At 44.1% G+C, this 22,965-nt stretch overlaps 1 protein-coding gene across 2 annotated transcripts in view; it reads right to left on the bottom strand.

Moving 5' to 3' along the window:
* Positions 1-22,965, bottom strand: part of RGS17 (regulator of G protein signaling 17) — a 55,059-nt gene that overhangs the window by 15,446 nt on the left and 16,648 nt on the right. For both annotated transcript variants that reach the window (XM_006024828.1, XM_006024829.1), the window contains exon 2: positions 16,285-16,428. In XM_006024828.1, coding sequence (XP_006024890.1) covers positions 16,285-16,403 — 119 coding nt within the window. In that variant the 5' untranslated portion in view covers positions 16,404-16,428. The remainder of the gene's footprint in view (positions 1-16,284; positions 16,429-22,965) is intronic.

Here is a 22,965-nt window from a genome sequence, read left to right as displayed (position 1 = left end):
TAGGGCTAGTGAGGTCTCAGGAGGCAATACCCACAAACCCTCACCACCAGATACAGAGAGGGTGAGAGCTGAAGACAGTCACCCTGTTGCAGGGCTGTCAGTTGGGGGAATGGTGAGCAGGCTCTGGGCTAGGGAACCATATTGGCTGCATATTGTCAGAGTCCTCCTTAGCCTCCAAGCACCCAAGTCTGCAGCCAGGGCTCTCCAGGGTTGGGATGGCACTTCCTCCCTCAGGACAGCCATCCTGAGATACTTACATTTTGTTCTTCAACTCAGCCAGTGGGACATGCAGGCAGTAGGCTGGGGAGGATGAGATCACATATCATATTGCCTGGGCTGGGGAGATGAGGCGTGATATTGTGTGCATTGAGAGCGCTCACAGACATGTCCAAGGTCACATGGGCCAGGCTAGCCCAGAAGCAGACTGCAGAACAGAGTACTGAGACGTTGGCCTCACTCCATGGCCTAGCAAGGTCATTACTGCAGTGGCTACAGCCTCCTTGCAGTTTGTGAAGGAAGCCCCTACAGGCCCTGCCATGGGATAACCCACAGCTGGTACTCAGCATGCCCCCACAGCCAGATCCATGGACTGCAGCTGAGAGTGTGTCCCTGACTCCTGACCTCCCTGGGACACTCCCACTGCTGAGTCTTCATCTGTACTTTTCCGTACCTTGGAGCCCTCCCAACCATCACTTCCTAGATCAGTAGCAGCTGCAAGGTGATGGATGCCCATCTCCAGTAATGGGCAGGAAGGCACAGCACAGTCAGGTCTCTACAGAGTCTCTGGTTGAGATATCTGCTGGGGACCCCTCTGCGGCCCCATAGGGTCTCCACCCTACATTACTGGCACCTCAACACAGGCACATCACTGCTGCCCAGCAAAAAGATTTTGGGGGAAGCCATGCTGCCCTGGCCACAAACCAGGTGTCTCACCCACCCTTTTAGGGAAGTATGTCTGCACCAACATCAAGTCCTGGCTGCACCCAAAGGAGAGTCTTGCTGAAAGCTCAGGATCCACTATTTCTCCACAGTGAAAGTCCATTCCTAGGAGATATCAGACAGCTTTCCCCATCCTGAATAGGGGTAGCTGTGGTAAGGAGATGACTCATTAAAAAGGTTCCCCTGCTGCCTCCTCACACTATTGCCAGGACCTGCTACACCATGCCTGGCAGAGTTGTCACAGTGATGCAGTGCCCTCTGCTTCATGGTTGGTCTACTCCCCTGGACCACACTCTTTTTCCTCCTCCTCTGTGGCTGGTTTGTCTATCCCTTTGACCATGTCCAGCCCTTCTGGGAAAGGAAAGTCATTTTGACAGGCTTGTGGTCGCAGGGTGGCCATGATGCTGCCTGGTGGCCTTGCAGCCCCTGCCCAGCTTGGACTCTAATGTCACTCTCCCTAGATTGCTTTCCTGCCATGCCTTTTTCTTGTTAATGGTCAATTAAGGGAGGCTGCCCACAGGCCTTAGAATGAGCCTTAATCCTAACAATTCCCTACCAGGTCTCTCCTGAGCCCTTACTAGCCTAAATCCAGCACTCAGGCCTAATAGGTCCCTCTCAGCTTGATAGGGCACCTATAGCCTTAAGTGCAAATTGTGTCCTTTCCTCCCCCACACCATTCCCCAAGCCTCACAGATGTTATCACTACGATGTTAACACTACGATGCCTCTTTTGGCACTTGGACTCCCAGTCTGGTTCATAGCCTCTCACTCTGTGCTCCCGGGCCCCCAGTCTCATGCACAGCCCCTCTCAGACTCATGGACTCTCATACAGCCCTTGGCTGGTTCCTGGGCCCATGGGCCCACTGGTCCAATGGTCTGTCAGTCCCTGACTCCTGAACCTCCAGTCCCACACTCAGGTACTCCCCCTGTTTTTGGACCTTCTTGGGTCTCACTCTCTCTGTCAGCCCTGCTTGTCCCTGGACCCTCTGATCACACTCCCAGCCCCATGGGTCCCTACTTCATGGATCCCTGGATCCCGACTATCTAGGCCAGAGCTTTCCAAACTGTGTGCCGCGACACATTAGTGCGTTGGCGGCAGTGTGTAGGTGTGTCGCGCGAAATGCAGAAAATTTTGCGGAAGGGCACCGCGGAGCTCCCTTACTTGCGTCTGCTTCCCTTGGCCCCTCCCCCAGAACTGAATTACTGTGTCACGAAATGATGCATGTCTAAAAAGTGTGTCACCAACATGAAAAGTTTGGAAAGCTCTGATCTAGGCCCTTCTGCCACTAGCTGAACCCTGCTCTCAGGCCCTGCTGGGCTGCTCGCCCTCTAAGTAAGACTTGCCTGCCCTTGCAGAGCTCCAGGCTAAACTACTAGGGCATCTTGATAATAAATACCTGCTCTCTGGCAGGTACTCTAGCCTACAGTAGGCTTAAAATAAAACAGGGCCACCTGACTGTATAACCAAACCCTTCTCTGACCCAGGTACCTTCCCTTCTTCCCTGCAGAGTTTCTCATTCAGAGCCACTGCCAATTCAGGAGCCCTGCTGCTCTGCTATCAGGAGCTCCTTACTCCATAGCTACCAAGGAAAAACTAACTGACTGGTGCAGGCTCTGGACTTGTATAGTTCAAGCCTGAGTCCTCTTCCAGTCAGGCAAGTCCCTCATTAGCCCCCCTTTGCCACCTGCAAGCAGCCTCTCAAGGTGCTTGCTTCCTTGAAGGAGAAGGCACATCCCAGTGCCCTGCTAGAGTCATATTTTTTGGCAATGCTGTGTAGAATACAACATGCCATGAAAATCCTGCTTACTTTTTCAGTGCTGTACTGTAATGTGCCACCAGATTCATGAAGGCAGTGGCAAAGCCCCTGAGGAGGCCTATGGCATGCTTGACAATGGATCAGGTGTGCAGTTATATCACAGCTTGCCTCGCCCTCAAGATGCACCTACGGGGTAAGGATACATGCCTGGAAGTATAGGTGCAGTCACTTGGAAAGACACAAACTGGCCATGAGAACAGGACACAGTCTGTCCTGATGGCACCTCTATGGCCCAACGCTACTGTTCCAATGACCAAGAGCCTATGAGCATGAGGCCCTGGCAGCCACAGCAGGGGTCTGAGAGAGATAGAGGAACTTACCCACAAGCCAGCCAGGTGAAAACTCCTGTGTCACTTGCTGGAGACATGTCTAGCATTGCCTGGATTGCTAGGTCTCAGGGCTTCCTGTGCACCATGATACTACCTAACGTGCACTGTTCTGGAGTTCCTGCTCATGGAATATAATGCTCTCTGGCCTCCTCCCACCTAGTGCTTCCTCAAAACTCCCACACTGCTCTCTCGCCTGGTACTCTTCATCCCACAACTGCCATCGTCTAGCTGCACCTCCTGCATAATGCAGGCTATAAGACTTCCATTAATTAATTCTTGTTTTCAATAGCTTTGCTCATCTGGAACAGGGGTGGGCGATTATTTGGGTTGGAGGGCCCCTTAATGAGTTTTGGTGAGCTGTTGAGGATTGTACATGCACATACACATGTGCACATGCATACACAGAGGCACACACACACGCACACAAGCACACACACATGCACAAGCACACGTGCGCATGCTCTCTGGCCCCTGTCAATGCAAGAGATCATAATTAATAATAACAAGCAATGACTTCTTAACTGTCACCCCCGAATTCAGATACAGCTAAATCTAACAAGCAAAGCTGGGTATTTTTTTCCCCTAACAGAATGAAAAAAGGGATTTCAGTTAGCCTCAAACTATTAATGAATTCAGATTGAATTTTTCTGAGCCAGATTGGAGTAAAAGGAAGATTACTCCAATACCTTTTACCTGGTTGCTCAGTGGTTAATGAATTGACTTAGGATGAGGGAGACCCAGGTTTGATATATCTGCCTCTTTTGTGCATGAGGGAGTCTCATCTCTATTCTCCTATCTCCTTGGGAAGTGTCCTAATGATCTTTACCCCACTTCTTTCTCAGCCAAATTAACCTCTCCAAATTCTTGCTTACCTCACTTGTCAGTGGCAATGGTGAGCAGAGGCTGCAGTAAAGAGACAAGAGAGCATGGAGCATGGACAACTGGAATGGCGGGCAGGGAATAGGTGCCTGTGGCACCTGCCGAATTACAAGGGGTGGTTGCCCTTAGTGAAAGGTTGACAACCCTTGGATTCTGCTGTGGGCTTCTCTTAATCTCTTCTGTTTTGATGTGTAAAAATGACTTAAATAGCCTTTAAGCAAGAGAAAAGAAGAACGACTCTCTAGCCTGTTGGTTTGCATACCCATTTGGAAAGTAAGTCTCAACATCAATAATTATGTAAGTGTTTTACTCAAAGTTGAACAGCCTCAGTAAGAAAGATTGTTTCCTTTGATTTTATTGCAAGTTATCTGAATGCATTTTGAACATGTAGAACATTTTTTCAGCTTTTTGCTTTGCTAAGAACATCCTTATTTTGGGTCAATTTGAATAAAACATTTTATGATTTTTTTTGGCCTAGTAACCACATTAAAAAAAAAAATCACTTATTCACATAGCTCTGTGGTTCAGTGGAAGAGAGGAAGCCCTGGGTTCTGGCTTCTAATGGACTGCTGTGACCTCAGCTTTTATTTTTAAGTCAGGGCTTAATAATGAACAGTTTTAATGTATGGCATTATTGTCCTAAGGCAGAAAGAACTAGAACAAAAGAATAAGAAGGGAATAAAAGTATTTACCCCCTCTCCCCCCCCAATCCCAGGTCACTTTCAGGAGTTAAAATCTAGACTGAATTTAGTAAGAGAAAATATACAGGAGTTAGAGTGCTGTTCTGTCAGATACGGATAAAAATCAGAATTTGTGTGAAAGATGCCACTGTCCTTTGTGCTGGACAAAGATTATCATGTGGCTAAAACTAAATTATGGAGATTTGTATTTAATAAGTTGATGCAGGCAGGCAGCCAGCTGGGAGGTAGCCAAAAGGCACCAAGAGGCTATAATCAATCTACTTGGCAATGGCCACACACATAATTAGGAACTGCTTAGCTATCGTTTTAGAAAAATTAAGCTACCTGTGGCCACATTTTCATAAATGCCTGAGACATATTTGGTTTACCCAAAGATGAGGTACAAACAACATTATCATCCGGGGTCTTTAGAAGAAATCAGTATGGATGCAAGCCTAGTTTACACATTCAAACACATTTTTAACAGAAATTCTAGGAATTTAATGCTGATCCTACAAGTCTTCACCCATGTAAGTAAATTTCTCCGCAGTTCATGTAAGGCAAGGGTGAGCAAAATAGTAGATCTGGTTGGTGGCTGGACTCCAATTCCCAGCATCCCTTGCCTTTGTTGTTCCAGGAGGTCTCCATGGAGACCCCAGGAGTGGTGGGGCTATGACCTCACAGAGCCAGGGACTCCATGGAGACCAGTCCAAGTGGTGCACTGGCTGGGCATGTGGCTGGGCAGGGAGCTGCTCCAGGGCTGGGGTTGGGATCTTGTGGCAGTGACAACGTGGGCCAGAGCCAGGGCACAGCCATGATCTGTTACCCCTGGGCCATGCAGGCAGTGGACTGTGGCTTGGCTTCCTCTGGCCCACACTGTCACCACTGCAAGATCCTGGCCCGGCCCTGGAGCAGCTCCCTGCCAGTGCACTGCTTGGGCTGACCTCCATGGACACCTGCCAGAGTGACGCAAGCAGAGGCTGCTGGGGAATGGAGTCTGCCATAGGCCCAATCCGGCCCATGGACCGGACTTTGTCCACCTCTGAGGTAAGTTCTTAGAAGGTTGTCATGCCAAAGATTTCGAATAAAAGCTAAAAATGCTCTAACATTTCAAAGCTCCCCAAAATCGTAAGTGGGGAAAGGAATGTGTAGTCACAGGCCCCAAAGGCCACCCTGGGTATTCATTTTTAAACTTTGGCATTTCTTGACTTTCCAGCTTGTAACTGCTCAACCTAAATATTAAATTGCATCTTTTATATAACTCACAAACTGTCAAGTAAAAACTATATAAAGCATAAAAGATACAGTTCAGCTTTTCAAACAACCAGAACATGGGGACCTGCTTTTTTAGCAATTTCCCCTGTGGCATTTCCCCCCCTTGTCTCATTTAGTAGATTGTAGCATAGCGTGACTGAATTTTTCTCCTTCTCCATATTCCTGTTTGAAGAGCATACAGCTCAGACAGAGTGGACACAACAGACAGAGGGGCACTTGTGCACACTGAGAATGCGCTTCCAGCTGAAAAGCTTGGCTTCTGTTCAATATGCAGTAATAGCAAATACAGGAAGACTTCTAGCAGTCATCTGCACCCTGGGGCATGCCCCAAATCCTGTGGGCTAGGGGAAACTCTAGGAGGTAATTATCGACTTTGATTTTCGCTAATATAGCAGAGGCAATTTCATGGGCATTTTCTCCAGAGCTGCTGTGTTGCTAACTGAGCTGGGCAAACCTCTCTGGAGGATTTGCCAATTGAAATAATTTTGTTTTGAATAAGGAAAAAAAAATCCCCACAAAACCAAATTTCTGAAAATTTTTTTCCAGATTAAAACAAACAAATGGCCAGTTATGAACATGTTCAAAAAGACATGTAACTACAATCATTTCTACACACCTACAACATTCAACTCTATTGCTCTTAGTTTAAAATGCATTAGATCCAAAAATCTAAAATTCAGACAAGAGAAGTCTGTCTACAAGAGAATTTTGTATTTATTCATCTCATTTTAAAACAGTGAGCTAGACCCTGTAGAGCTTCCTGACAAGATTTTTACAAAAGTTGAGAAAATGGTCAGGAAAACAGCAGGATGGGAACGTTTCTGATAAAGTACATTTACTGACCCCATGGGATAAATCTGATAATATTACTCAGTCAAAGGTTCATGTGTCAATGCATGCTACATTACCACATCACCTATTTTCGAACAGATCTTCCAGTTCATTTCTCCTTCAGATCTTCCTATGTATTCAAACATCACATATTAGCAGAACAAATAGCCTTTAAAAAACTACCCATTAGCTGGCTGCTTGTAAGCAAAATATCATTTCAGGTCTGTTGCAAGCCCAGTTCTTCTGATCTGTCTGCACACATACAGTTTCTAATTTATAGACATTTAAGGTAAGAGTTTAAATCTTTTTCAAGAGATTTGCAATTAGCATGATCATGTTTAGAGGACAATTTGAGTTAAATAGTGTGGCTTGGGAGCTATTTGAAGCAACTTAGTAAGTTTTAACAGTTCAGAAATACTTTTGTTTTCCAGGAGTTAAGGTGGGAGATTCTTTTCAGCTCAGTGAAGATAAGCATGAGCTTTAGGGCATATGAAAACAAACAAGTAATTTATTCTTGCAGCCTTTCAAAAAGACCAGGCTTATTTAATATGTCTCCTTCCCAGTTCTTATGTCACCAGTTTAATATATCAGCACTGGAGCACAGCACTTTAAGTATATATATGGCATTCCAAGGTAAGTGGAAGCCACCAGTCTTGGCAATACTCTAAAACAGAGGTTAACAATGTTTTCTGGGAGTGGGCTCTAATGGCCCAGCTCAAGTCAGCTCAGGTCTAGTTGGGTTGGCACTGGGACCCGGTGGCCTATAGCGTGGCACAGACAAATCTCCTCACCACCTAGTCACCTGGTTGACCAGCTTCCTGGCTTTGCATGGCAGAGTGCATGAGAAGCCCCCTGTTGCTAAACACTTCTCAAGCCTCAGCTCCACAGGCCAGATACATTGGCTCCATGAGTCAGATGTGGCTCATGGGCTGTAAATTGATAACTGCTGCTCTAAAAAAAGGGACTGTCCCATACTTTGGTCTTCTTTTAGAATTTGACTAGTACTGAAGAAAAACCGGCACTGTGCAGCTAGTGAAGTGTATCACAATATAAAACTGTAAGTCTTCCTGTTTCTTGAAGTAGTTTCACAATTAGCACTTGTGGAAGAAAAACACATTTTTGTTAATTTGCATTATACAGATATACTGGTTTCTATGCAATATTCAGATTGAAAGATACTAAAACATTCAGAAACTTTTGGAGGACTTGCCCACTTCCCTAGAGGTTAGGGACTAGCAAGCTTGATCGCCAGGTCCTGCTTAGCCTGAGGGTATTTGAGTCCATATCTCTCAGTTTCCAGAAGAGTGCCTGGAATGACAAAACTACAAGCTTGTCATTTTGAAGCTGGGCCACTGGATAGAGTGCAAGAGTCAGGGACCAGAAAGTGAACACATAGTAGGGTGCTGGATTCTGTAGTCCAGAATGGAGGGCACTACTCTGGAAGGGAGGGAATCCTGCATTCTGCTGTCTGTACCCAATGTTATTTATGCATTTTGCATTACATAATCATAGGACAAAATGAAAATGCCTTATTGGGAACAGTAGCGAGAACTTAAGTCTTCCACTGCCTGGGCCGATGTCCTGACCACTAGGCTACTGGACAAAATGTAAGAACAAGGAGTGCCTCCTTCATGCATTTTGGATTCTGAGATAATGGAAGCATATACTATAAAACTTGGAGTCAAATGCATGAGAGGTGGAAGATCATACACTTTCCAAATGAGTGCCTGTAGGCAACTTTTTGCTCTGTGTGTGTTCTGGGCTGCCCATTAACAAAGTGGGATTGCTATTCACTTTTCAAGGTAGACTAGTGTAGCTTTCCTGAAGCAAGACACTTTTTGGTGGGAACTGGACATGTAGATTTAGATATCTAGTAGGCAAAGTAGGATCTAGGCCTTAGTCTTCTCCCAGGAAGAATAAAACAAAAAAAGTTTTAGTTTTTCGTCTCAGATGTAAAACGCATTTTCTGTATATCCTAGAAATTTACTGCTTTAACTTGAGTAACTGTGGCCTCCTACCATGGAATTTTAATGGGATTTTTCTGAGTCTATGTCATTACTACAGGACTGTATTCTTTCTTAGGCATGTTTCATACCTTAGAATAGGTTAGATTTCAAGGTGCCATTATCTTACTCTTTATGCCAACAACTCACTCAACAATCCATCTATCCTCATGTCAATTTAAATTCTTCTTTCAAAAGAATATTGTTCTTGATATTCGGTTGTATACAGTAGTTTCAAGCTATGCCCCTACATTCTTGATATTGGCAAAGGGTATTCTGAAAATAATTCTGTAGTGTTGTCAACAGATTTAAAGGCACTTTTAGTTTAGGACCTAAATAAATAGATATAACACCCTTCTGAAGACTGATGAAGGAACATGAGCTTCACTGCCAGTTATTTGGAGTTGGCTTTTGACAAGTGACCTTAGTGATTTCACTGGGTGCATCTACACATGCACTTTAGTACACAGTAGCCTATTTAATGTGCATTAAACCATCACAAAAAAACCATGCACTTTCGCTAATGCACCTTTTTCTGGTACCTAACAATGGAGGTACTAAATTTAATGCACATTAGCAAAAGTACATTAATGAATATGTAGACACACCCAGTGCTATTTACATGATGTCCAATTCTTGTTTACCTTTTGTTTTGCATTGCTACCTTCAGTTCTTTTGCCCATGTGTAAATGGCTACAGAAGAAAACTAGGACTTTTTATTGTCATCCCCCTGTATTCCTTAGATTTAGCTTCAGTCTTGTTAGAGCTGTCAGAATGGGAAGAGACCATGTTATCTTATATATGCTATTCAAAGTTACTGTAAAATTTCTGGTTTAGATTTTTATATTTGGGGTAGATGCCAATCCTGAGCTTAACGGATTTATTTCCATATTAAATTAACTTGGACCCAACTGTTTTTACACAACAAAAGCTTAGTTATTTCAAAATGGTTGCAAACAACTGTTATGTATTTGAACATAGACCTCTTTTTTCCATCCTTAGAGATACAGAATGAATCCCTACATTGGTCTCAGACAGAAAGGAACATTAAAGACAACCACCACACAATTTAATACAAACAACCCTGAACAAGAGAGGCCCAACACTTAATTATAGATGACATGCTGCAATTTGGAACAGAGGTACATTGCCAGAGTTAAGCATGAACGTCTATATAACACCTGCATATAGTATGGTGAAATTCAACTGAGGATGCCCCCCTGTCATCTTCAGTCACACATTAAAAAAAAAAAACTTCCTGGGTTGAGAAATAATATATTGGTTACTTGCAATAAGAGAAATGCATGCTTCTTAATTCATTTTGTTATTTTTCTTTTATTTTTTTGGTGAACTAAATCCCAAACCTTCTGAGATGTCAAATGCTCACTACCTACAGATACTTTAACCAGGAACCAGAATATTATATTTGGATAGGAATTTCTGTTGATTAGATTTTAAATATTTAAGTTTCTTGTATATTTCACTGTTGAATACAGTAAGAAGGATTTTCCAAGCTTCCTTTTACTTATTAAACAACACTGTAAATCCACATGACCCATTTCAGTTTTAAGTTTGGTCACAGGCTTATTTTGAGGCCATCCACATTCTAGTTTTGTTTTTTGTTCTAGGGCCTAGGCTCTTAAGTTAATGTACCTTAGTGTAAGCATATAAATAAAAAAATACTCCTACTGAACTATTATGGCTCTGACACTTCTACTAATTAAATCACATATGATCTGCAGTGTGAAAAGGGCTTGGATCTTCTGGCTGTCTAGCTTTTTTATAGCAACTCAGCGATTTTTTAAAATTTTGCCCAGCTGTGCTGTGGTGGCAGAAAGTCCACCAATGGTAGGAGTGCAGCCTTGCAAGACACTTTGAGCCACTGGAGCTGAACTGCTGAGGGATGGGGGCAGGGTGGGAGGGAGACTGGAGTTATCTGCAGAGTGGGTGGGCCAGAATGGCAGCCAGCTTCATTAATTTAGTGCATCCCTACAGCAGCCCCAGAGGCATCTTCAGTCTTCTGTTCCCTGGTGGAGGTATACTCCATTTGCTTTTTCCTATTGACTGGGGACCTCCTCCCAATAGGATTGAATCTAGATGATTTCTTAACTAGGCTTAGTCTTAGACCTCCTTCCAAGATCTCCTTCCTGCAGCAGATTAAGGGTGGATACGAATAAGTAAAAGTCTACTGAACTTGAGGAGGTAGTTGGTTGATTTCATGGGCAGACCATGGCCTGGCAACCATTTTCATGGATGGAGTGTGGTGGCCCCCCCTATGTCTCTGATTGGCTGAGGGGTCTTGGTGGCTCTGCCCTCTGCCACTGATTGGTGAAGAGGGCTATTCATCATACAGCCCTGCCCTCACCACTGACTGGTGGGGAAGGGCAGAGCCACATGACAAGCAGATCTCTCAGCCAGTCTGTGGCAAGGAGCTGGGGCAGTAGCCATCTAGCCTGCAACCCTTCACCCCTGGCAGGCTGCATGGCCAGACCATAGTGGCCATGAAGACTGCTGGCTCCTACTGATGACTCAGCATTTTATTTTTAGTATTTTTTCCCTCTGGGGATTTCATGGAAATTGCCCAATTTCATGATTTCCATGAAATCTGCAAAATCACAATTTGAGTAGGTCCCTAAGAATACGGCTCATATCATCCAAAATTCTCTCTATTTGAATACTGGCTCTTCAACATGGAGCTCTGACTTTATTAATTTATTTAGCATTCAAATTTGCCAGTCTGCTGGAGAGATCAGAGAGAGCCACACCCCTGGCTCCAGAAAAAAAGGAAAAAATCTGTCTGTACCTATCTGACTATGGGGTAAAATTCCTTCCTAATCCCAAATGTGGTGATCAAAAATAATGATCAGAGATCACAAAAGTTAAAGCTGCTAGAGTCCTATTTAGGCCACCTGAGCTAGAGTTGTATTTCCTTCTGGTCATCTAAGGGACAGTTTTTAGTCACATAAATGGTAGTTTTGGTGTTTACATGACGGAATTCATTTTCCACAAATGTGTAACCCTGAATGCAGAGGCAACTGTGCACATGCGTACTTGAGCATGAGTCCTGGAAGATAATTGGAGGACAACTCCCCCTCACATTTTAGCCCTAGTAAATGAATGGTTAGTTCACATGCCTAGGAAGATGAAGACTCTAGGTACACCATTGCCTAGATTGGGTTTGAACATGCTGATTTCCTAGCACAATGCTTAAACCACCATGCCACAGGTCAGGTATTACACTGTCCTATCTCCAGCATTTCTTTTCAAAATGAATCATTGCCCCTTGCATTTAATAGTCTTTTCATAAAATTGAGGGTACTGTAGTGGAGAAATATCTGCTGAACTAGGAGCAAGGCTCCAAGGTAGAGCCCCAGTCCTATTCTCTTTCATAGCAGTAGCCAGCTTACTGAGCCAGGAACTCTCTGGTTTGCTTGTGTCCTCCTCTTACATACTTCTCACAAACCTCCCTCCCTTTGCTACCCAAAAACTGGAGAAAGGCCTGGATAATGCCAGACCTGATTGTTAGGTTACAGAGCTAGGAAGTCGAAGAGCAGCAGTTTTAACACCCTCTCTAAGTGGGGCTTAGAACCTGGGTTTCCCGCTTCACAGAGAAGTCCCCTGATCACTCAGACAAAACGGGGGCTAAAAATTGGGAAGTTCACTTTTTCCCTCCATTTAACACCTGCTAGTCCTGGATCTGGGGCCACCTGCATTTTCAGGACATGGATGCAAGTATGCATCCAAAAAGGTGTGCTATTTGTATGTTAGTACCAAAACTGACACTTGGGGTGTGTGTAGATGAAATGGAAGCCCTAAATTGAAGTGGTGGGTTTTTAAAAACACCACTTCAATTTAAGGCCAAGTAACCATGTGTCATGCGCACACCCGTCCACTTATCTGCTTCTCTGGTGGCAGGGAGGGGAGGGCAAGCTGCTGGTGGGTGGAGCAGTCCCTGGGCTGTGTGGGGGAGGCTGGTGCTTCCATCCATGGCAGTGGCCGTTCCCCCCAAGATGGCACCCACCCACAGGCACCCAACTTGTGTGGTCTCAGAGGGCACCACAGCCAGAGAGGGAAGCACCGGGGCCCCACGCAGGAAAAAAAAAAGAAAAAGATTGACACTTTTTTATTTCTTGGGCCTGCCTTCCCGGGCTCCTGCCAGGCTGCCTGCACAGGCTTGCTGCAGAGCCCCTGAGCTGCACAGAGCCCAGTGCTTTGCTCCATGTCTAGAAGGCAGCAAACTAAAACTTCTCAGAGGATTTTTAGTTTGCTGCGCCCCAAATCATTCAAGGCACGTTACACTGCTGAATTTGCTACAGCAGCTGGAATCACTGTGCAATACGCCACCAATGCATGCAAACACCAAACACCAACATCATTAAAGAGGTGCAAAAGCATTTAACCCACTTTAAAGTGTCATGAACACATGCCTGTCGTTTCATCTATACACAGCTGTAAATGCTGAAAAAACTGCCACTTAAATGACTACAGAGAAACAGGATTCCACCACCGGGTCCATTTGGCTACAAGTTCAGGTTTGTTTATATTATATTCATCAGATTTTTTGTCCAATTCAGTGTTAAGATCACTAGCAATGCATTTCCACCATGTTCCTTTGCCAAGCATACTAAACTTTAAAAAAATAGAAAATAGGCTTAGTTGGACAGGGTTTTTCCCCACTTAATTAAGTGTATACTACTATAAAAAAATCTGGGACATTATCTGCAATAAATATTGTTGCTAAAATAGCTGACAGTAAACCCACCATTTTAACAGTACCTACTCATAGCTAGATTGAATATGATCAAGTTGTACAAATAGATGGGCACTGGTAACCACCCTGGAAGTTATCCAAAGGAAACTTAACTCTTCAGAACTGGAGTTTCCAAATATGTATCATCGAGCATTAGTATTCATGAAAATAAGATCTGTTGCCTTTAAGTATCATAAGTAAATTTGATATTTAACAGCATCAAGACTCTTTACACAAGGGAGATGAGAGCAGAGGTAGAAGAGTCCTCTAAGGGTTCATCCCCATGAGTGCACACTCTGGCTACCACCCAGGCTCCAAGTGGCTGGCTCGGCGCTGCTGCTGTCCTGGGGAGATTCCAAAGGACCCAGGTAAGGCTGCTAAGGCCAGCCCAGGTGCTGGCCCCAGCCTCCCCTACTCCACCCAGGACAATTTCCTGTGCACCAGAGTGCACATGCAAGGGTGTCCTGGGGGACAAATAGCAGCGGCACAAATATGTGCTGCTGCTATTTGTCTTACAGGGAACATGCCCCCCCTGCATGTATGTGCTTATGGGGACATGCTCTAAATTTTCACATTTAAGTTGCTTTCACATGTGGACTATGTAGAATGAGCTTATAGAACGGGGGCAAAGTAGTGTTGTTACAACATGTCCCTCTCATTCTTCCTTTTTCCCAGGGATCCTTTACCTGCAAGAGACATGGAAACCTAACCTCATGGCTGTTCTAGTCTGTTACTCCTCCTACCTCAGAGAGAAAGATGTGGCATGGCTGAGGCTTGGAAAAGGCTATGCCATTATGACATTTAGTACATTTGTGACAGTATTAAGATGCAGGAAAGGGATCAAATGGAGCAAATGCATACAGAACAGACTAGGTTCTTTGAATAAATGTGATATCTTTTATTAGACCAACTAAATAGTTGGAAAAATTGTTCTTTACAAATGTTTGGGCACAAACATCCTTCTTTAGGCATGGGGAGAATCTGCTGTTGTTTTTCGTTCTCTTGGATGAAATAGAAGCCTAAATACAAAATGCAGGTCTGTGAAAATGCAAATGCATGACAGGGAGGATCAGGGAGACAATAGGTGTGAGATAGGTAGGTGGGGGGTGGGTAAAGGGGGACTGTTGACCTGGTGACAGAATGTAGCTGGTAAAATGTAGAGAGGTTACCTGGGGTCATCAGATGGCAGGTAAGTTATAATGTGCCATAAATCCAATGTCTGTGTTTAGTCTATGATTTTTTTATATCCAGTAGATTTATAAAGTGAAGTTTGTAGGCTCATCTACAAAAGGTGTTTTGTAAATTCCCTTCGAGGATTAGAAATTCCCTTTGAGGATTAGAATGAATGGTGTGTGATTTATGGGGATTTTCTTTTTGTACTGCAGCAATTCTTCATGTGGTATCCAGGTAGCTCGTTCAAAAGTGTGATCTCTCTCTCTAGAGGAGTGTCCTTGTTGAGTGAAAGCCCTTTTGAGATTTGTGAGGTGACTATCATGGGTGTTCTCTTCAGTGCAAATTCGGTGGTATCAGAGGGCTTGGCTCTATATTACAGTTTTCTTGGTGTGTTTAGGGTGATTGCTGATTCTGTGCAGAGATGTATATTGGTGGGCTTCTTGTATATGGTGGCCTGTATTTTGCCATTCTGGACAGTGATCATAGTGTCTAAAAAGGAAGCATTGGTGCTGGAGTATTCAAGAGATAGCCTGATGGAGGGGTGATGATTATTGAATTTGTGATGGAAATCAATCAGATCTGATTTTGATCTCTGATCCTTACTGCCATGATTTGCATATTGTCTTCTATTCCATCCAGGAGAACACAAAACAGCAGCAGACTCTCCTTATGCCTAAAGAAGGGTTTCTGTGCCCAAAAGCTTGGAAAGGACACTTTTTCCAACTAATTAGTTGGTCTAATAAAAGATATCACATTTACCCAAAAAGCTTATCTGCCTATGTCCTTAGATCAACATGGCTACAACCAACCCCCTTGTATACAGAACAGACACTCCAGAGAGATTCCATCAATTATACCTTTACCATTTAATAAACATGCATGAACCTTGAGCAATTCTGCAAAATGAGTAATTCATGTTTCAATAGCAGTATTTTATGCCTAAAGTGAAGTATGTAGGCCTGCATAATATGGCAATGGGACTCTGACATACAGTTTAGTGAAATGAAGAAGATTCTTTTGAAAAAGAATCTTATAGATTTAAGACTCAATCTCCCTTGTCCAATTCTTTATTTAGAAAGAGAAAAATGGCAATATGTGCTGTTCTCCACTAAAGTGGTGCTTTGCCAATTGTAAAAGTCAAATTCCAATATCATCTTTTGATCTTAGACTACAGAATAATGATACAGCAACAAAATAGCAAAAGTTAGTACTTTAGAGTTCCCATTTCTGATTGGCCTCTTCCTCACTGAAGGTAGAGCTAATGAGTTTTGAAACATTTCTTGTGGATTAGAGAAAAATAAATGCTAAACAACATAAACAGAAAAAGTGTCTTGACTGTAAAATTTCAGTTTTCCAATCTCAGGTTTCTTTACCTAGATATCTTTAGGTTTAGATCAGTTATTTCCATTGTTACAACTTTTTCCTTCTATAATACAAGTCCAGAAAAAGGAAAGAATAATTTAGTAAAATTCTTAGGTAGGAAAGAATAAGTTCTGATTTTTGGCAGCATGGTTTTGAGAGAAGTTCATTTGTTCCCAGCAGCTGGCAGTTTTCGCTCTCAGTGTTTACCTGTGTTAGATGTGGAACCAAAAAGACCGCATGACATACCATGAGCAGCTGCAACAACAGCACCAACAAAAGCAACATGTGTTGTTGGGCCTTTGGTTTCCAGGTGCTTGAGACACAGCAGATGTTCCTTCATTTTGTGACTGCTGCCTTTTTCTCATTTCAGCTACTTCAGTACCCAAGTGGCTATAAGAACACAGACATAAGAGATTTATAGAATTACTACACTCAAACATGAAGTACAATCACATTTTCTACATTCTTTATGTTGAACCTCAAAAACATTTAGCCACAAAGACACATGATCATGATTCTATCTATACTTCTGTTGTGATAAAAACAGTTTGATAAAGTACTGCATATCAGTGACATTCTTATGCTCCCACTGTCTTAAAGTCACATCTTTTCTCATCACTTTGACTGGAATAAAAAAATGCTTGCTAGCTTTGTGACACGGGGACATGCCTCAGAACTTGCATAGCACTTGGTAGGGCTTAAGATATCACTTACAATGAAACTATCACAATCTTTTATTTTCACTGAAAATCGTAAGAGAGTAATTCACATAAAACATGAGCCTGAGTTTTATTTTTGTTACTCCAAATCAGTACTAACTTCACTAGTCAGAGATGGATGCTAAAATTGATGTAAGTAAAAATTCACTGTCAGAGAAAATAATTATTATCATTATCATAACTTAAGGTTCATCCCCCGGACAGCTATTCTTTGTGAATTCAAAGAGCCGTAAATGATTTTCCTTCTCAAGTTTTGGAACTACCCTGGATTTAAAAAGTTTTTCCACCCCTCATCAAACATTATTTCTCAGATGTTGTTAGGCCAAGTTATTCTTCCTTCCAGTGATCTGTAATATCTAGCTAGAATGGATATCCTGGGCGTTAGCTGCAGAAGAGAATAACTCCAATGATAAGACGCATTTAGTTTAGAAGTGTTTAGATGGCATTTCTTTCATTTGCACACCAAATTATAGCATTCAGTTTGCATGCACCCAAGCAGAAACAGTCCGTGTTTGGATTTAAATTGCTTCTTTCTAAAGTCCCTGAAGTATTTGCAGTGCTACATTCCATAACAGTAGCTACTGAAGTCCATGGATATATCTGCTCACATTCTCCATCATGGGCACTACTCTTTGGCACCATAAATCCCCACAAACAACCTGAGGCTGGTGTCATTTCAGGTTTTCATCCTCCATTCCATGCATTAGACTCTTAGGACATGCTGATATTGCTTCCATGGTGGGCTCAGGAGCCCTACTGTGAATGAAACTCCCCCTTGATCTTACCCTACTCATGCCAAATGCTGCAAAAAGGAAATCAATATAGTGCCTTTACAGCAACTCTGGCTATACAGCAAAAACCAAAATGGAGGGTGAGAGCCTGGCAGCAGAAGTGGGTGCCCACTAGGGCTGTGCAAAATTTCACCGGCTGTTTCAATTTGACACTGTTTTGACTCATTTTGAGCTCGAAACAGCGAAACTGAATCAAAATGAAGGGCTTTGAAACAGCCTCAAAACAAAACGAGGCTAGTTGAAACATTTCGAAAGTTTTGAAATGTTTCGAGTTTCGAAGCAGCCAGCAGCGAGGTGGTGGGAGACAGGGGAGAACCAGGGCTGCGCTCCCAGTGGCTCTGCAGCCCCATGTGGCTGAGCCAGGAGTGCAGCCCTGGCTCTCCCCAACTCCTGTGGCCAGGCTGCGGGAAGCTGATCACAGTTCAGGGGAAAGGGAACTGAGTTCCTTTCCCCAGCCCAATCATAGGGCTGGGGAGGGGAAATGAGTGATTGGGCTCAGTTCCCTTCCCCAGCTTCTCAGTCCCAGGTGGCAGCACCCGATTTCCCTCCCTCATCTGGTAGGCAGATCAGGGGCCCACATCCCCGGATGGACTGGCACAGCCCCTGCAGCCCTCCTGGGGTTGCAGGCCCCCATCAGCCTGCTGGATGAGAGAGGCTGTTTTGAACTTCCCCATTTTAGCGAATAGGCAAAACATTGAAACAGCATCACTGTTTTGACAAAGGGAAACGGAACATCTGTTTCGAATTGAAATGAAATTCAAAACAGAAGACTGTTCCGTCAAAACCTTGAATGGTGTTGTTTTGCACAGCCCTAGTGCCCACCATGAACTAGGTACCTGACACTTTTTCAAGCAGTAGTTCACATGCACTGACCATGCATGATGTGCTTCACTGCAGTACTCCCTAACATGGCCAGGAGCAGTGTGGGAATGCTTGTACACCTTCCTACAGGGAGTTAATAAAGGAATAGTATTTACACTGTTATTATATATAAGTGGCCTGATCAAATAAATAAAAAAGTAGGATCATATTCAAGAATGACAGATTTAATCATAAGGCACTCTATACAAACCAGAACTATGGCTTCCACTGCTTGGGTATGAACTACAAGAGTTATCTACCCTTTGTGAAGACTCATACTAATGGTACTGATGCTATTTCTCGTGTTTGTATTTGTCATTGTTTATAGAAGGCCACAGATGTAAGCAAAGAGGATTGAAGATTTAAATGATGTGTTTTTTGTAAGACATTGACAGTTACAGTAAAGATTTTCACTTTTTAGTCAACTCTAAGCATAGGTAATTGATTGGATATTTTGATACAGCTGAGAGGAGTACCTTTATTTTTATGCTAGCATTGCATTTGGTTTATTATTCATGGAAGGTGAGGGGAAATGCCAGCAGTCTGATCTGTAAGGTTCCTTCCAGCTCCCAACATCTATGAAACTATGAAACATGATGACATGCAGGTCAGACATCTGACAGTCACTTTTTCTGAATGGTATACAGGGACAACTCTCTTAATGCAAGTTGCAGTTAAGCTACTTCACAGTCAGGGCCAGCCTGTCCTATCCTGCAAAACCTGTGGCTGCAAGGGAACCCTTGCGTCTGGCCACTTGGCATCCCCCGCCACTGCCAGCTTCACATTCGGCCGCTCGCCACCTTCTTTGGCCATTTAGCCCCCTCCCCCCACCCCCCAATGCCTTCTTCGTGTCAGGGGCCCCCCAAAAATTGTGGGCCAGCCCTGTTCACAGTTAAAAGCATTTGGTTTATTATACAAATACTTAATGCCCAGAAAGCCATAATGGATCACATCTGAGGAATTTAAACTCCAAACGGTTTGAACTGGGAGAACGTCTATTCACCTGGGCACCCCAAGGGAAGACAAGGTCTAAACAGTCACAAACTGCTGGGAGACCGTTTTAGATTGGACATAAGGAAAAACTTCTTTACCACCTGAGTCTCCAGAGTCTGGAATAGACTCCCCCCAGAAGTGGTGCAAGCACCTACTTTGGATAACTTCAAGAAACACCTGGATGCTTATCTTGCTGGGGTGATCTGATCCCAGCTGACTTCCTGCCCCTTGGGCAGGGGGTTGGACCCGATGATCTTGCAAGGTCCCTTCCAGTCCTAACATCTATGAAATCCTATAAGGTGAAGAGATGATATGTCCAAAACCTTGAGTTGTGCCTGTTGAAGCCTGCACAGTGGCTAAGATTTGAGTAGTGACATACAAAACAGATTTTTTTCCACATAGAAAGTAAATACATTTACTCAGACATAAACTCTATAAACATTTTGGATATCACTACACGTGATTTATTAGTCCCTCAGAACACCAAGAACAGATTCAACAAGGACAAATGCCCTCCCCCCCCAAATAACAGATTCAACAAATGACAGATTCAACAAGACTAATCCTGTACTTGGGGTGGAATAACCTAATGAAAAAATACAGACTAGGGAATGACTGGCTAGGCTGCAGTACTGCAGAGAAGCACCTGGGGGTTATGATGGACCACAAGCTCAATATGAGCACAGGAGTGTTGCTTGCAAAGTGATTACACTTTCTTCAGCACTAGTGGGGCTTCACCAGGATACTCGGCACCTATACACAAGCATGGAGTCTGTTCCAATGTGCTGGAATTCCAGTGCGTCAGAGCAGAATCAATTAATAGAGTTTGCTGGAGCATGGTAATTACTTACTCCCCATGCTTAAAAATGGTGGTAGAGACGCTATATCTAAAGCTTGAATGAGCTTTACTTCAAGTGCCCCCATCACCATTTAAAAGCGTGGTGACCCTAATACAAGAGACATGGCGGCACTTTAATTAGAGCAGCTCTTGGAGTCGCTTTAATTAAAGCACCACCTCCCGCACCCCTGGAGCACAGTGTTCACTGTGTCCAGTTTTGGGGCACTTCAAAAAGGATGTGGACCGTTTGGAAGGAGTCCAGTGCAGGGCAACAACAATGATAAGAAGCCTTTGAGGCAAGATTTCTGAAGAAAGCTGAAAGAACTAGGGTTATTTCTCCTCGAGAAGAGAAGACCGAGGGTGGGATTTGATAACAGTCTTCAAATACTCAAAGGGTGATTGTAGAGAGGATGGAGATGGGTTTTTCTCTATGGCTGTAGGGAACAGGACTAGGAGCAATGGCCTCAAGTTGCAGCAGGGGAAATTTAGGCTGGAGTGAGAGGATATTCCTGACTATGAGGGTGGTCAAGCTACCTAGAGAAGGTGTAGAACCTCCATGCTTGGAAACTTTCAAAAGCAAGTTAAACAGAAACTTGGCCACAATGGTTTAGTCAGGGATGATCCTGCCTTAAGCAGGAGGCTGGACTAGATTACCTCATGAAGCCCCTTCCTGGCCTTACCCGCCTATGATCCTGTGAACACACATCAAAGTGTTTGCAGGATCAGTCTTTGGCAATAAAGAAATATTGGATATTATCATACAGGGTTAAATTATAAGAATGAAAAGTATCTACATACCATATTTACTTGAATATAAGTTATTTTCCCCTCCCAACTGGCATAGGAAAAAAAAGCCCCTTACCTTATATTCACATACGGAAAAACCTCATTAAACACCTTGTCTATCATTAAATTGCTGCCAGAAACATCATGCGCTCAGTTATGGAAACCAACTATGAAATTGATTGAATGCAGCCCACACTGGGCATACCTGTAAAATGCATGGCCCATATTGGGGAAACATACTGATGGGAACCTTTCTCCTCATCTCCTTCGCCCTTGCAACAGACTCCTCCTCCTCCATGGGCCCCCATCTTTCCCTTCCCATCTGGCCTATTATTTTTCCCTGCCTCATCTGCTTCCTCTTCCCTCATCTCTGCTTCCTGCAGTCCCATCCCCCTCCTTCCTGTCTGCTTTCCCCTGCCATACTCCCTCCATCCTGTCTTCTTTGGATTGCATTTGTGAATGGTTTGGGACTGGGATGGAACACATGACTCAATTCTCTGGAAAAATTACACTTCCATTCCTTCTTACACTCTCACCCCATAACCCTTGTCCCCACATGCTATGCAAATTTCATATGGGAAGGCCACTGCCAAATGCCTCTCCACCTTGCACCTTGGATAGCTTCAACTGTTCACAGTAAATAATTGGTCTTTTGTGGGGCCCTAAGGCGATTCCTGGAGGCAGGTTTCATACCCCGCCTGCCCCTACTGAGTCCACCCAGAGGAATACCCAGGCTCTCCAGGCCCTAATCCATATCCTTTCTGGGCCTCAGACCTTGTCTATGTTCTCTACTTGCTCACATTGCCTCAATAGCCAAAAATGCATAGCTTCTTCTTCAATAAAGTTCATATACATCTTAATTGTGACTACTCTTTCTTGGGTGTCCTCAACAGCCACACAATCAAAATATACCAGGATGGGGTCTTCCCAACATTCCTTGTAGGCCTCTCAGAAATTTTGGTACGCCATCTCATCTCTAAACATTACCTCCCACTCCAAGTTGCTTGGCATCTAGATTAGGCAATTCATATCAAGTGCCCAAAGCTTCAGTGTCCCCTGCTGAAATCATCCTGCTAAAATCCAGCTGAGTCACCTCCAGCTTTGAAATGCCAGAGTGAAAACTTTGCTTTGGGGAGATCCTTATGCAGAACCACTTCCTCCCCCCAGCTCTCATCCATTGTCTTCCACCAAGTGCTGTCCATCCTGTTTCTTCCTTTGCCTTCATTCCAAACACTGCTGCTGCCATTGCTGCTCCATCCACTGACAATCCACCCTACACCTTCCAGCCAGATGAGGCCATCATCTTGATCTTGGCTACCAGGCTGAGAAGCGATCTACTGATGGGAACTTACTGCAAAGCTAGGTTAGTGCAGCCCACCTGAATAAGATATAGTACCCATTGTGCTCAGTCCCCCTCAGTGGAAAAAACACCTACGACTTAGTAGGGCTATCTGAAACCTGGTGGGATTCTTCCCATGACTGGGCAGTACATATTGAGGGTTATAGGCTGTACAGAAAGGACAGGGTGGGGAAGAAAGGGGGAGGGGTTGCGCTCTATGTCAATGAGCAATATACATCGACCCTTATCAAGATGGAATCGAAGGAGGAGAAAGTAGAAGGATTGTGGGTTGTTACATGGGGGGCAAGGAAAAAGGGATTTGGTGGTAGGGGTCTGCTACAGACCCCCACACCAAGGGGAAGAACTAGACTCGGGGCTCCTGAGGAAGCTCTCAGAGACCATAAAAACTAAGGAGGCGGTAGTCATGGGGGACCTAAACTACCCAGACATCTGCTGGGAGACACAGACAGCAGGTGCGTGAAAGTCCCACCGTTCACGCACGTTCCTATCCTGCGTACAGGACCTCCACCTGACGCAGGAGGTACATGGTCCCACTAGGGGGAATGCCTTACTGGACCTGGTATTGGCAACGGGGGATGA

This window comes from Alligator sinensis, unplaced genomic scaffold, assembly GCF_000455745.1.
Source record: "Alligator sinensis unplaced genomic scaffold, ASM45574v1 scaffold1177_1, whole genome shotgun sequence".
NCBI lineage: Eukaryota > Metazoa > Chordata > Crocodylia > Alligatoridae > Alligator > Alligator sinensis.
This window is presented reverse-complemented; position numbering and strand designations above follow the sequence as displayed.